The sequence below is a fragment of the Doryrhamphus excisus genome, linkage group LG1 (genome assembly GCF_037039965.1).
Source record: "Doryrhamphus excisus strain RoL-2023G ecotype Guam linkage group LG1, RoL_Dexc_Guam_v1.1, whole genome shotgun sequence".
Taxonomy (NCBI): Eukaryota; Metazoa; Chordata; class Actinopteri; order Syngnathiformes; family Syngnathidae; genus Doryrhamphus; species Doryrhamphus excisus.
In genome coordinates this window covers 6,543,373-6,557,701 of record NC_136357.1, presented here as the reverse complement: position 1 = coordinate 6,557,701, position 14,329 = coordinate 6,543,373, and the positions used below count along the sequence as shown (strand labels likewise).

Here is a 14,329-nt window from a genome sequence, read left to right as displayed (position 1 = left end):
TTCATTCGGATTGGCACTTTTCTTTTGGAATGAGGTGTATACAAAGGTTACATTCTTTCCGTTTGAGCAAATAACCCGAATGGAATTGGAATATTTGGGTCCATGTATACATAGCTAATGTCGTATCAACTAGAACTACAAGTTTAGTGAATAAAGTATATGTTTTTTTTATCATATGCATCTTCTACGTATTTGATGACCTATGACTTAACTAATGAGATGGAAGAGCTATATAATTCAGTGGACGAAGCAAAATGCTAATTCTCCGTCCACCAGTGAATCGATGGCGGCACTGACAACCATCCCAGCTGACACCTCTAGACCTCTAGAGTCTCAAAGCAAACACAAACGTCCAAAAATAGCTAGCACAAACACGGAGAGCGTCCAAACTACAGATGATATTTGTTTCAATTAAATTCACAGAAGTGGAAGTAATTCAGTGTGTGTATGGATGCCTCTGGCAAGGCATCAAGAGAATAATACATTGCAGCGTCAAGGGCGGCCATACATGTTGGCCTGTAAATTATCGTCACCCTGAGCTGTCATGGGAGCAGCAGCAGTCACCAGAGTCACTGTGGTTTCGGAAGGACACAGTATTCATTGCTGTTCTTTGTTGGCTTGAGTAGGAATTTAACATGCATTGATGCTGTATATGCGTGTTTTTATGTTCTCTTACATCACATCAAAACATTTTTGTTTTGCCCTTATGAAGGGTTTCCTAAGTACAAACTAAATCTGAGAGATGTGAACCGGGGGTTGTTGGGAATTTTATTGATAATTGTAGCTATTTAAATCATAGCACATCCATGCTGCAAAATCCTTACACAGGCTACAAAAGGTTCATTAAGTACAGAAACTGAAGTGGAAATGCCCCCGAGTTTGTACAGTCTTCTGGAAAAAAAAAAATCCTCTTTCAAGTTGCCATCACGTAGGATGTGAGACTATCACGTGAAACCTCAGCTCAGCAAGAGTCACAGGATTCATTCTGGTGGTGTGTCCTCCCCCTCCATCTATTGTAGCTTTGCAAGACTTTTCTAAAAGATGGATGATGTTATGCAAGATGTTAGCATATTTTGCAAGAGTTGAGCTCAGTTTGTCTTGCATCAAATGATTGTTTCAAACTGTGTGTTTTCACTTTTTTTCCCTGTCGTTTAGTTGGCTCAAAACTTATTTTGAAAGAAGGACTATTCTCAAAAAGGGGTGTCTAGAGAAAAACTATAGTATGTAGTATCTCTGTTTTAGAAGTGCATTTTTTGCCGAGGACTCACCTGCGGATGCTATTACCACATTTTTTTAGCATCCCTGTTACCACCTCACAATTTGCAGTGTTTTCAGGGACATTAGAGACAGCTGCTGCTTTAAACATAGCATGTTACTGAGCTAACTTGTTAGCCTCCAATTCTTTTATTCTAAACTTAAAAAAATGTTTTTGGAGGGGAGAAGAAGGACACAGTAAGAAGCCAAAAACTTAACACTTCCACACAGTATGTGAGGAGAACTTTTTGGCACTCTTAAATTTAATTCCATGTCTTATCAATGTAATATTATTGATGCCAAGTGACCAGAATACTACATATAACTAGTCTTTTAATTATTATTATTTTTTTTAAACCAATAACAGTCCATAGTCTACCACGAAACAGGGGTCATTTATGAATTAATTCATTTGTGAAAAACCATTATGTGTTCAAACCACAATATAGCAAGGGACGACTATAATATCATGTTTTGAAGTCTTATGCAGCGATGGTGGTTTAAGCTAACAAATCTAAAGTAGAATTGGAGAATTACTACAGCTTCTGCTTGAGCCCAGACAGCAGTTAAACTCCATTGAAATAACGTTTCTCACTCATCAGAGCTAACGAGTGACTGCAGGAACACTAGGTGGAGGTAGGATTGCAAGGTTTATATGGTGTCTGTCTGTGTAAATTTCTTCCATGTTACTAACCCCTGAATGGATTAACTAAATTTCATTATTTCCTTTTAATTTGAAATCTGACCAAGTTGCCTGCCAGCAACCTGTAATGTATTGTTTTTTTAACTAGCAGAGAAGCTTGCTTGCGCGTCACTCAGTTTGTAATTCTCAGCTGAAAGCTATCAAGTTGAATAATCTCCGAAAATGTCATTCATCACCTTTCACAACTAACCTCTCTGCGTGGTGCAGAATCAAGCTTTTATCATGGCTGTTTTTCCACTGACTGTGTTGTCAACATCCCACACGCGGTGACAAGAGAGAGGAGGTGGAGGGGGGCAGGTCAGCAGCTCCTCTTATCAGCACATTCCTGCCCTCCTGGGCTCCGTGTGGGCCGCTGATAACTTCCACTGAGGCTTGATTGAGGGCGGGAGCTGATTTCCTTCTGTGTCTCTGGTTAGCATCAGCAGCTCCAACGGTGGGAGGTGTTGTGAAGATTATCAAGGACAATCAAAGCTAAAAGTGGCTGCTTTTTTATGTTTGGTTGGATGATGTCGATATTAATGCAACAGGTTGCTTGAACCCTGTACTGCTAAAACTAGAGTTACTACTACTACAGTAAACCGACACTTTTTTTTTTTTCAATGTCAAGACTACACAGTTAAAGCTTCACTTTGTAGATCTTCATTCCCATCCGTGGTTGCTTCCAGTAAAATTACAGTTTGGTTCTATAGGGTGCACATTTTGGTCAAGGCAACCAATCAGAAAGCAAACTACAGTATGTGTGGAATCTGTCACTTGTCTGTCAGAAGCTCTGCTCTAATGGAAGTAAATTTAACTCTTCTCCCTCGCCAGGGATGTGACGTTATGTCTGTCAAGCTTCACCAACTTGATGATTGTCCTGATTCCTGAATGCTATAAGTGGGTTGGAATGACCAACATGGTTTAGTCGGATCTCACTGATTAATTTCTACTGCATACGACTCAAGTTATGTGCACAACTACTGAGGGGTGATGTTAAAGCTGGGTGATATAGATGTTTTTAAAATATCAATATTCACTTGAAGAATTAGCCATATCACTGATATCAATATAGACTGGATTTGCGCTGTATCTCCCTCATAGCAGAAGCCCGGCGACTCAAAAAAGGCAAGTACCTTAATAATATGGCACTCAAATTCAGAGCATTTAGCTAATGGTTTGTCATAAAAAACAATTACATTTCACTTTTTCTGTTTGTATTTAGAATTGTATTTACATAGAATGGTCTGCTTTAGCTGCTATTTCTAGATACGATTTTTTAATGCGCATCTTGCATGATGCTTTAAAATTACCATATTTTCCAGACTATAAGTCGCACTTTTTTCATAGGTTGGCTGTTCCTGCGACTTATACTCCAGAGCGACTTATAAATGAAAAAGCTGTTTATGTTACATAAACACTGGACACCTTTTCTGTTCATGTTTATTTTTGGTGTAGCTGAATAACCATTGTGTTAGCATATCTTACACCTATTCAGCCTGTTCTCTATTCTTTTATTGTTAGAACTTGCCTTCCAAGATGACGTAATGTCTGTTTTGGTCAAGTAGTTTGTAAAATAAATTGCCAGCAAAAAATGCGACTTATACTCCAGTGCGACTTATGTATGTTTTTTTTCTACCTAATTGTGCATTTTTGTGCGACTTATACTCGAGCGACTTATAGTCCAGAAAATACGGTAAAAAAAATGTCCTCATGTTAAGTTTTTATTCTAATAAAAACTTGCGGAAATATATCGGGAGTAGAGTGAATACATAATGAGGATTTTCCGTCATAAATATGGATACTGACGAGCTGTACTCGTTTCATACTCGTACCGACAAAAATGCAAAAATCTGTAATGGATGCTGGAGAATCCAACTCACCCCCAGTATTTAAATATTTTGTTGACACTGTTGGAAATATGTACTTGATTTTTGTTTTTCTGTGCTGCTAATGTCTACTTTGCTGCTGTAAATCCAGTATTTCCACATTGCCTGATAAGTAAAAGCTCATTCTCTTCTATTCTAAGCACCTGTTACTTTGATAACAACATTGAGTCTTTTTTGGGGAAGAGTCCTTGACACATTTGACTGGACGATGTTTCCTTGCAAAAATGCTACTACTGTGTCAGACTGCAAAAGCATCTGCTGCACATAGACCTCTTCTGGTCACCCCACAGACATCTGCTGTTATGTTATATCAAACATAGTGTACAATATATGTCAGGAATATGGGGATTTTTACGCTTGCTGAAATTTGTTTCTGTGGTCATATCTTGGTCACTTTATGCATGAATCATGAATCCCTGATACAGCATCGGGGCGTTGCGTTGTACCTTCGTGTCATAGCTGTCACACCTATCTTCTCAATGTGACCTGGAACACAAGCTGCATTACAAAGAGGAACATAATGTCAGCCTTTAATAACCACTACTGATACATGTAGTGAGGGATTTTTCCTCTATGTGGTTAGGAAGAAAAAGCACATTTTATTGAGTGATGAATTGTGCACACATTTCTCGTTAGCTGGTTTTATGGGGAACTACTTAGTTTCCACTTTCCACACCAGCTTTTTAGGCTCTGTTTAATTTGCTTTAATTGTTCGGTTGCTGGCTGCATGGCAGTCAATTGATTAGCACGCAGGCCTCACATCTAGGAAACCCGAGTTCAATTCCACCCTCGGCCATCTCTGTGTGGAGTTTGCATGTTCTCCCTGTGCATGCGTGGGTTTTCTCCGGGTACTCCGGTTTCCTCCCACATTCCAAAAAATGCTAGGTTAATTGGCGACTCCAAATTGTCCATAGGTATGAATGTGAGTGTGAATGGTTTGTCTATATGTGCCCTGTGATTGGCTGGCGACCAGTCCAGGGTGTACCCCGCCTCTCGCCTGAAGACAGCTGGGATAGGCTCCAGCACCCCCTTGTGAGGATAAGCTGTAGAAAATGAATGAATGAATGAATGTTTGGTTGCTTAGTTTTGTAAGTGTTTACTGGCCTGAACAAAACCGACAGCATTTTTATAGGCGTCATCTCCTATGTATGACATCACCGTCCTGTTCACTCTGACTTGCACAGGGGAAGAGAGGAGTAAAAAAAAAATGTGCATCACGCCGTGAGGCATCAATACTTGCGAGTCAATGCGGCAGCCCAAGGGTTAAATCCGATACAGCAGTTTACACTGCGGATGGATGTTCACTAGCACAGAGGAGTCCCATGCTATAGCGGAACTGCAGATCCCACACAGATCGCTGCCAAGCCCGAGGGGATTTGCTTCAATCCCATGAGCGTGTAAAGAGAGTTGTGGGGAGGGGATCCATTTTGAAGAAGGATGCTGGGAGAGGACGTCTCTCCCTTCTGCGTGCGAATCAAAGGAAGCATTGGGATGTATCTCTACTATATGTCATCTGAGATCATAATTAGTGTTGTTTTTCAGTTGAGAGACGGGAAGGAAGGTTTGGGCTGTGGTGTCCTTGCTATGATTGGTGTCGTCATATGCTGCTGCTGGATGTACTGAGTATCCTCAGTAGCCTGGAGATGCTTTTGTAGTTCCCATAATGAACTGATGTAAGTTCCTCTGGTCTTTGTATTTAGCAAATACCGCACGTGCATCACTGTAATTTCACTCAGCCATGATTTATGAGAGGTAACACTAAACTATCTTGAGCAAATGCTTCTCTTCAATGCTGCTCATAAAACACTCACCTGTAGATTTTGTCAAAATGTGCTCGTGTCCTCAAGAGATCCGTCAAAGTTATACTTTGATATTGTATTGAGGCTCATAGATGCAAGTTTCTAACACTTCTCAACACAAGGGCAAGCTAATGGGCTTCCTCAGGTCCCAGGGGGGCTTGATTGAAAAAGGAAGTGCTTTTTCCCCCAAACCACACAACACAACAACAAATATATTGTACTCATGAAAGAACCACAAGTTTTTCTGCTGAGGAGCATTTTCGGGAGCTTGCACCGTAATTTTAACGTGACTGCAAACTGAAGCGAAAATGAAAGCGCATGTACAATAAACCTCCCTTTGTGACTTGTTAAGTTAATATTTACGATTTATTTCATGTTGTGGACTAGGGGTGTCACAAGATATCACAAGATTAAAACCAAGGCTCTATGATGGTTATTGGATCGATAAGAGGAATTATGACGTTGTACCGATTAGTCCAATAATATAAAAAAAAAAATAGCTCTGATCATTGATTTTTAGAAAAGAAAAGCTCCAATAAGGTGGGATTACCCGTGTTTGTGCTGTGGGTTTAGCAACAGCCGAGGACCTCCAAAACGGGCGAAAATCAAACCGTCAGAAAAGTCTGATTTTTTTGCCTTCTTTAGGTCCTGCCTGGACCCCTGATGAATTTGTGTTGGGTTTTGTCCACCTACTTGACCAGAAAAGTGTTGTTTAAACACCTCAAAAAAGTATGATTTGCAACAGCGGCGGACCTGAAAAACGGGCAAAAAACGAACCATCAGAAAAGTAGGATTTTTTGCCTTCTTTAGGTCCTGCCAGGACCCATGATGAATGTGTGGCAGGTTTTGTCCAATTCCCGTACCAGAAAAGTGTCACCTGTTTTTCACTGTCTCTTGTAACTTCTGCTGAGCTCACTTGTAAACAAGTATGGCGTCGATTGTGTGGGACTCAGTGTTTCCAAATGCTCCAAATAAATGGTATATTGCCTTTCACTTGTATAGTGCTTTTCCACCTCCAAGGGGAAAACAGTGTACTCTTTGACATTTATCAATTTTATTAATTCTGTCAGCAAGCATTGACAAATCTCTAGAGGTGAAGTAAACGCTTCTGCAATGTAGTGAGTGACACATTAATCGGGCCACACAACAAATCGCTAATGAAATTTGTTTTAATTGTCGATTTTTATCGATTTGTTGCTGCAGCCCTTATAGTGACACATCTATTGTGGACATTTATCATCAAGTCCACAGATTTAAAAAAAAAAAAAAAAGCCAACTGGTTCTATTGACTTGTTCTGTTTTCTGAGAAGGTTTGCTGCTTTTATTATGTTGTGACTTAAACACCGCAGTACTTTGTTTTTTTTTGGTAATTGAATAATCATGGAGTTAATCATCATTAATCACCTAATTAAGTTTGTATAGACATTATTGGACAATTCTTTTACTGGGAAGCTGTTCGTGCTTCTATTGAATTCTAGTGTGACATATTGTGTATTGATTCGACACAGTCCATTGTGACCACATATTTCCTGCCTTTCAGCTGTGCGATCCATCTGTTTGACTGTCCATCTGGGTTGTGGCTTCTCCCAAGTTGTTTAGTCGTATTCCACCCCAAGCACGGCCTGAGCATCTCCACCAACCCTGCCAGGGTTGGCTTTGCCTTGTGGCATGAGGCTTGTGTTGGCACCGGTTGTTTGTGCTCAGGCAAGACGTGCACTGCAAAAACACATTGTTCACTGGTGCAGCTTGAACGTCCGTCAGTACACGAGCTGTTATCATAACACTAATGATGATCTTCATATTGCTACTTTTTTTACATGTTGGACAAAATGTTATTGGTGTATGGGTCAAGGAAAAGCCCAATGTGGTTTATTGTAATAGGCAACACTAGCTTGGGCTAGTGATAAATGCCTTTTTAGTAGATAGATGTGTTAAAACTGCACTTTTTTTAGTTTTGCCCATCATCCATAATCCTTTCCTTACAAGTTTAAGGTTATTTTCATCATCCGAAAGGTACAGAGAGACCTTTTGGTGTCCAAACTGCAGCAGCGTCCTCCTGACAAGCTCTGCAAATGTCAGGCCACTTAAAGAACCCTACAGTGGTCCCCCTCAGTTGCTGGAGCAACCAGCTCTGCAGGAGGAAAAAGCAAAACCAGAGAGCTTCAAAGGCGAAGGGGTGTGCGTGTGTGTGTGTGTGAGAGAGAGAGAGAGAGAGAGAGTGTCTGTGTAAAAGGGATTTAAAAAAAACTGGTGGGCACTTAAAAGCACTTTTGATGTTTTTCAGTACTTTTTGACTCTTTAAAGGAGTCCTTTGAAGCAGAAGTCTAAAAGCAAATAATCTTTTCATAGGACAAAGACACAACACTTGTAATACTTACAATGTAGAGTTATTTTACAGCTTGGCTAACAGTGTGAATGTGTTGCCCCTATAATAACTACACAGACAACCATTAATGTCTAAACACCCAAATTTGAGGATAAAGTATCAATATTTAGTGTGGATACGAGGTGGGTCACGAGGCACCCGACTCATGAGATGAGGCGATGTGCGAGACTGGTCCATGAGACGAGATTATAACATTACTTTTAAGAAAAATAGAATGACAAAATATCACTGGACTGGTCTTTTTAATTGAACAACAACCTTGCAACACCAATTAGTCACATGACCCCAGTGAGAAAATAGCTAAGCTAAGCTAAGGCCCAATTACTGGAGTTTAATATATATATAAGGGTTATTCACTTTTGTTGCCAGTTGCCACTTGACTGCATCACGTTGTATCATTTTTTTTGTGTTGTCCCATGAAATTTTTTTTTTTTTTTTTTTTTTACAGAAATGTGAGTGTACTCACTTTTGTGTGCCGACTAAGGATGTCCCGATAATTATATCGGACTGCATCTCAAGTCTCCGATATTGGCATTTGGATACAAGCAGTCGCTTGTGACCGGAAAAAATAATATACAGTTAGAAATCCCACAGTTTTTGCATGTTTAATGGGGGCAGCGCTTTGTCCCATTTTGCTTGTTTTTTTGCTGATTGGTTGGTTGGTTAGCAGTGTAGCGAGAGCCGATACTGTTATGAGTTGTGGCTGACAGCAGCTCCTGTGTGAATGGTCACTGCATATGTGTTCCCTGTGAATAAAGCAATTGAAGTGCATTGTTAATCGCTCCTTACAAACTGTATTCTCCACTGGCCACTAGGTGTCACTAATGTTACATTGATGAGCCACCACAAAAAGTACACTGTCAATGCTTATATGTGATGAGTGTATGTTATATATTATTTATGTCCAAGATCTATACAAACAGTCGTTTCCCGATTCTGCCCCTGCAGGTCTGTCTAGCAGAAGCCCAGATAGAGCCCAACACCACGATAACTGGTTAAAGTAGCAAGGAGTAACTCACATGAGAAACTCCCACGGGATGGCAAAACATTATGATCTCTAATAGAAAAGATGAGTAGCCCTTGTTGGAGGTGTCACTGAGCTGCTACTACTACTACTACCGTACCTCAGATGCATCAAGTAGTAAATGGGTCAGTTTATCCTCATGCCTACTGTACTCATTCATACATACTCAAACCTACTGTAACATACTTTAAACAGCAAGTGGACGTGAAATGATGAAGAAGCAGCGATCAGTTAAAGAATGAAGGGGGGGGCGCTGAGGACAAGGTCGCCCCCAACAGCTGAGGAGTCGACCTTCATCTCTTCCTCTCAGGGGGGTTACTGTGACCAAGGTTGCATTTTAATTTCATTGACTCTGTCAGTGTGGCCTCATTTTATCTTGCAGGGGTTTTATCATTGTACCTACTGTGTTGAGTACACCATAACCCAGGGCTGCTCACACTTTTTCAGCTGGCGACCTTATCGACGAGATATTTGAGTTTTCAGAAAAGCAAAAAAATATTTGTCAAAGTAAAAGTTATGCTTCAAATGTATCTTTTCACAAAAGCTGTTTTTCTCTCTTTTTTTTAGTCGGGAACTGAAATTTGCCAAATAAAATGCTGCCCGGTCCTCATGGACTTGTGTGTGTGTGTGTGTGTGATGTGGACACATGCAGCTTATATGTACAAGTTTTTTTTTTTTGTTTAAATGTAGTGGATGACGCTTATCCACTGGAATTTATGGTACTCACACTAAACCACACTAAAATTAATGTTTGGAAATTCAAAATTTTACCCAAGTTATGATATTTGGAACACTGTAAAATGTGTTGATACAACAACAGCTGTCAACATGACATCTGCTGGTGGAATTAATTTTCTGCATTTTAATCACTGTCTTTATTGTTGTGTTTTCTAGAGCGCAGCTATGGAGGAGACTGTCATTTGGGAACAGCACACTGTAACACTGCACAGGGTTGGTATTCAAACTTCATCTTTGCAAACTAGTCCTGGTCCAAATATATTTGTATGTTTACTGTTTTGCATGCATATTGTGGTTGTACAATGTACACAAAGCAGTCAAAATTCAGACACTTCCCTCATGTTGCACAGTAATTTTGATGCAGATACTGTATTTTTCTATACAGGCACCAGGGTTTGGCTTCGGGATAGCCATATCAGGAGGTCGCGATAACCCTCATTTTCAGAGCGGCGAGACCTCCATTGTCATCTCAGATGTGCTAAAAGGCGGCCCAGCTGAGGGCCTACTCCAGTAAGTTCCTCTGCTATTATTGGCATCACAGTCTAATTAGTACTATTATATTCCCCCATCCTGCTCCAGTAAGACTCCAGCATGTGTCACTGACGTCTCTTCCCTTTAGGGAAAATGACAGAGTTGTCATGGTCAATGCTGTGTCCATGGACAATGTGGAGCATGCATATGCAGTCCAGCAGCTTCGTAAAAGTGGTAAAATTGCCAAAATTGTGAGTCCACGTCCTATTATTAGTTATTGTATTACAATTTCATTTTGTTATTGACACATATGAAGTGTGTGGTTAATGAGTCAGACTTATGTGACCTCTCTGTAACTGTAACTTATCGTGTTTACTTTGACCAGACAATCAGACGGAAAAGGAAGGTGCACGTCCCCATGGGTCGCCTTGGGGAGCGGGAAACGATGTCTGAACATGATGAGGAGGAGGACAGCTACGATGAAGAGATATATGAGACGCGGAGCGGACGGAGTGGCGCATACAGTGGCGTGGGCGGAGCCATGGGCAGGCGCAGCGGTCGGAGCTGCGGCCGACGGGACAGAGAACGTGAACGCAGTGGCTCACGAGAGAGAAGTCTCTCACCGCGGTCGGATCACCGCTCACATAACCTGCCCCCTCGTCCCGCCAAGGTCACGCTGGTCAAATCACGTAAAAATGAAGGTGAGGCTCACAAAGTCGGGGCTCGAGAAGGAAAAATTTGTTCAATTTTATTTTACTCAGCTATTAATAGTTGAATCAGCTTTAGAATAAGAACTCCCCAAGTCATTTTTGGTTAACTTCCAGCCACCGCAAAAACTTGCCAGCTGCAGCAGAATCCAAGTTAACTCAAATAAATCTAAGTAAAATCTTCTTTAATCTTCACTTTGGTTAATCCCGGTGGAAGTAGCGCCTGAACGTGGTCAGCGCTTTGCCGTCTTGTGAACTCTGTGCTAACCTTGTCTTTGTTGTTGTCGTTCTCCAAGCAGAGTATGGCCTGCGCCTGGCCAGCCACATCTTCGTCAAGGACATCTCCCCCGAGAGCCTGGCAGCCAGGGATGGAAACATCCAGGAGGGGGACGTCGTACTGAAGGTGAAGGGAGGAAACATCATAAAACATTAAATATGAATGAAGCAACTAACAATTTAGCATGGTGTCCTCTTTGTCTATTTTGGTATGGTTAGGAGTGGAAATAAGAAGTGCTAATGTAACGGAATTGTAAGGAAGCAGCCCCTTCATTTGCTTTTTATTGCTGTTTTATGCTGTCAAATGTTGCGTAACAGCACTTACAGATGCAACCTGATGTGCTTCCAGAAGCTCCTCTTTTTCTGCAGCGTGCATAATGTAGCTGTGTGCGTGTAACAGGTATCTTTTCAACTGTAACCGCTCTCAATCAATTATCATCAACTCTGTTCTTGCATAAAAGGAATTAATTAAAAATAAAACTATGCACACTTACCTTTTTACTCTCCAGTTTCAACACCAAAGTATCTGTGCACAATCTAATGAGGTCTGAAATAAGAATAGTTAAAGTATTACCTTTCAGTGTCAATCAAAACTGAAATGATCATGTTTTGAAAGGGAGGTCATATTGGCTTACGTACCCAATGAAGAATCTCATGAGGGGTTTTTTTTTCCTTGTCAGCCTGCTTCTCATCACTCTTTAATTTGATTTCACCCTGATATACACAATATGTCTGATGCTGCTCTTAATTTCAAATCCAATCATGTACATAAAATACGGTATAAAAGTGTCAAATGGAGACATCCTTGAACGTGAAAATTAGTTTCTTCATCATGTTATAGCTAACAATCTTTCTTCTGATTCTCATAGATCAATGGCACAGTGACAGAAAACCTCTCCTTGATCGATGCCAAGAAACTGATAGAAAGGTCAAAGGGCAAGTTAAAAATGGTTGTTCAGAGGGATGACAGGGCGACCTTGCTGAACATCCCAGACCTCGATGACAGCATTGCTTCAGCAAACGCCTCTGATAGAGACGGTGAGTGTGTGGCGTTCAGTGTTTGGCCGCTTTGACCGATGTGGGCATTAAACAAACAGTGGCATGTGTGTTACCAGACATTTCAGATATCCATTCGCTGGCATCTGACCATTCCAATCGATCGCATGACAGACGTCGGAACAGCCGCTCCCATTCTCCAGACAGGCGATCGGAACCGTCAGATCACTCCAGACACTCGCCACTTCAAATCAGCAATGGCAGGTGAGGAGCACCAATATATTTTTATCTTCTTTTTGCTTATTTCTGCTTCAGTGTGTTTTGATGCAAAACTCCCACAGATTCTTTGACTTTTACACAGTCCCTTGTCAATACCGGTAGAAATTGGTACAGTTTGTAAATATCTGGTCAATTTTGTGGCAAAAATCACTGCTGGTCACTATTATTTTTTTCTTAACAAAATTTGCATAATCTTTTAAACTATACTACTTATATAGGTGAACATTTTGTAAAGCATTGTTGTATTAATTAATATAATTTGCCTATTTTACCGGTCTTCTATATTATATTATAATACCACTTTTTTCCAACCAAAATTGTAAACACAAATAAAGTGAGTCCACCCTTTGGCCATCTCTGTGTGGAGTTTGCATGTTCTCCCCGTGCATGCGTGGGTTTTCTCCGGGTACTCCGGTTTCCTCCCACATTCCAAAAACATGCTAGGTTAATTGGCGACTCCAAATTGTCCATAGGTATGAATGTGAGTGTGAATGGTTGTTTGTCTATATGTGCCCTGTGATTGGCTGGCGACCAGTCCAGGGTGTACCCCGCCTCTCGCCCCAAGACAGCTGGGATAGGCTCCAGCACCCCCGCGACCCTCATGAGGATAAGCGGTAGAAAATGAATGAATGAATAAAGTGAGTAAATAGCACACATGCACCCCACTTTTTCGGAATTTTGTCGGAATAGGAGTTAGTAATAAATGACTAAACCATGTTCTCCCCATCGTGGGTTTTCTCCCGGCACACTTTATTTATTTATTTTTTCATTGAGCTACTTTACTGAATCAGCTCTTTGTCTCTGAAACTCACCAAAGGTGTCACAAGTTGGTAGTCACAAGTTTCGATTTTTGTGTCATTTTAACATCAATTTGGAATATCACAATTTTGTAACGCTGCAGGAACAATTGACAGTACACAGTATTACAGTCTATTCTAAATTGACATTAAAGATGTGTTACATAGCTGCTTTTTTCTTGGTTTGTTAGACGACTCTCCTGGTAGAATGGCAAATAGGAACGTCGCACTGGAAATTAAAGTCTGTAAAAGCACTGTATCAACGTCTAACGTGGCTACCAGGGCAGTGGAGCAGCTTGTTCAGAATGCCAATGTTGTCGACATACCTCAGCCCCACATGACAACGCTGTATAAATCCTCGTGCTGGGTTGGCATTTTGCCCGTACTGATGAAATCAACTAGTGAGCTGTAAACATTAAGTTAGGTGGTGAGTTGGTGTATCGCTTTTACGGCCAAGTATGTGATTTTCATGCAAAGACACCACTGTTTATGTGACCCTGATGATGACTTCTGCAATGTATTGATATATTCACAACATCCTTACCACTATGCATTTATGTTCACCTTGAAGACAGCAGATGAGATGCTCTAAAAATAGAACATATAAAACAGGAAAGCTGTGCCCTTGAAGACAGACGCAGCAAGCTGTTCATTTGACCTGTTTTGATTTTTTTTCTGCCACAAAGTTTTAACCCACTTCAGTGTAGTGAAAGCCTGTTTGTACTGTAGTTAGTTTACAGGATGGTTCTTGTGTGTCTCCTCCATGTTTTAAGTCAAATTGAACAAATCCACATCCTCTCACTCTCAAGTCACAGAAGTCGAGATGAAGAGCGGATATCAAAAGCGGCCTCAACACCAGCAAAGCTTTCAGAGGAACTTCCTCTGCCCAAGCCGAAGGAGGCAGCACTCGCTCGGGATGAGAAACAACTTCCGCCCCTTCCAGGTCAGAGCCACAAGCCTCAGCGGTTAAAGCCAATTTTTGTCAATGTGTTTCCTATGTCATGAGCTACAGAATAACAACAAATAAGAAATCT

General features: G+C 40.9%; 1 protein-coding gene across 12 annotated transcripts in view; it reads left to right on the top strand.

The window, feature by feature from the left end:
• Window positions 1-14,329, top strand: part of tjp1b (tight junction protein 1b) — a 74,595-nt gene that overhangs the window by 45,616 nt on the left and 14,650 nt on the right. For 8 of the 12 annotated variants that reach the window (XM_058075568.2, XM_058075567.2, XM_058075566.2 and 5 more), the window contains 8 exons: window positions 9,926-9,982; window positions 10,155-10,279; window positions 10,389-10,491; window positions 10,626-10,941; window positions 11,244-11,350; window positions 12,093-12,261; window positions 12,339-12,483; window positions 14,105-14,238. In XM_058075568.2, coding sequence (XP_057931551.2) covers window positions 9,926-9,982; window positions 10,155-10,279; window positions 10,389-10,491; window positions 10,626-10,941; window positions 11,244-11,350; window positions 12,093-12,261; window positions 12,339-12,483; window positions 14,105-14,238 — 1,156 coding nt within the window. The remainder of the gene's footprint in view (window positions 1-9,925; window positions 9,983-10,154; window positions 10,280-10,388; window positions 10,492-10,625; window positions 10,942-11,243; window positions 11,351-12,092; window positions 12,262-12,338; window positions 12,484-14,104; window positions 14,239-14,329) is intronic. The other 4 variants (XM_058075569.2, XM_058075565.2, XM_058075578.2 and 1 more) reach the window with 1 other exon arrangement.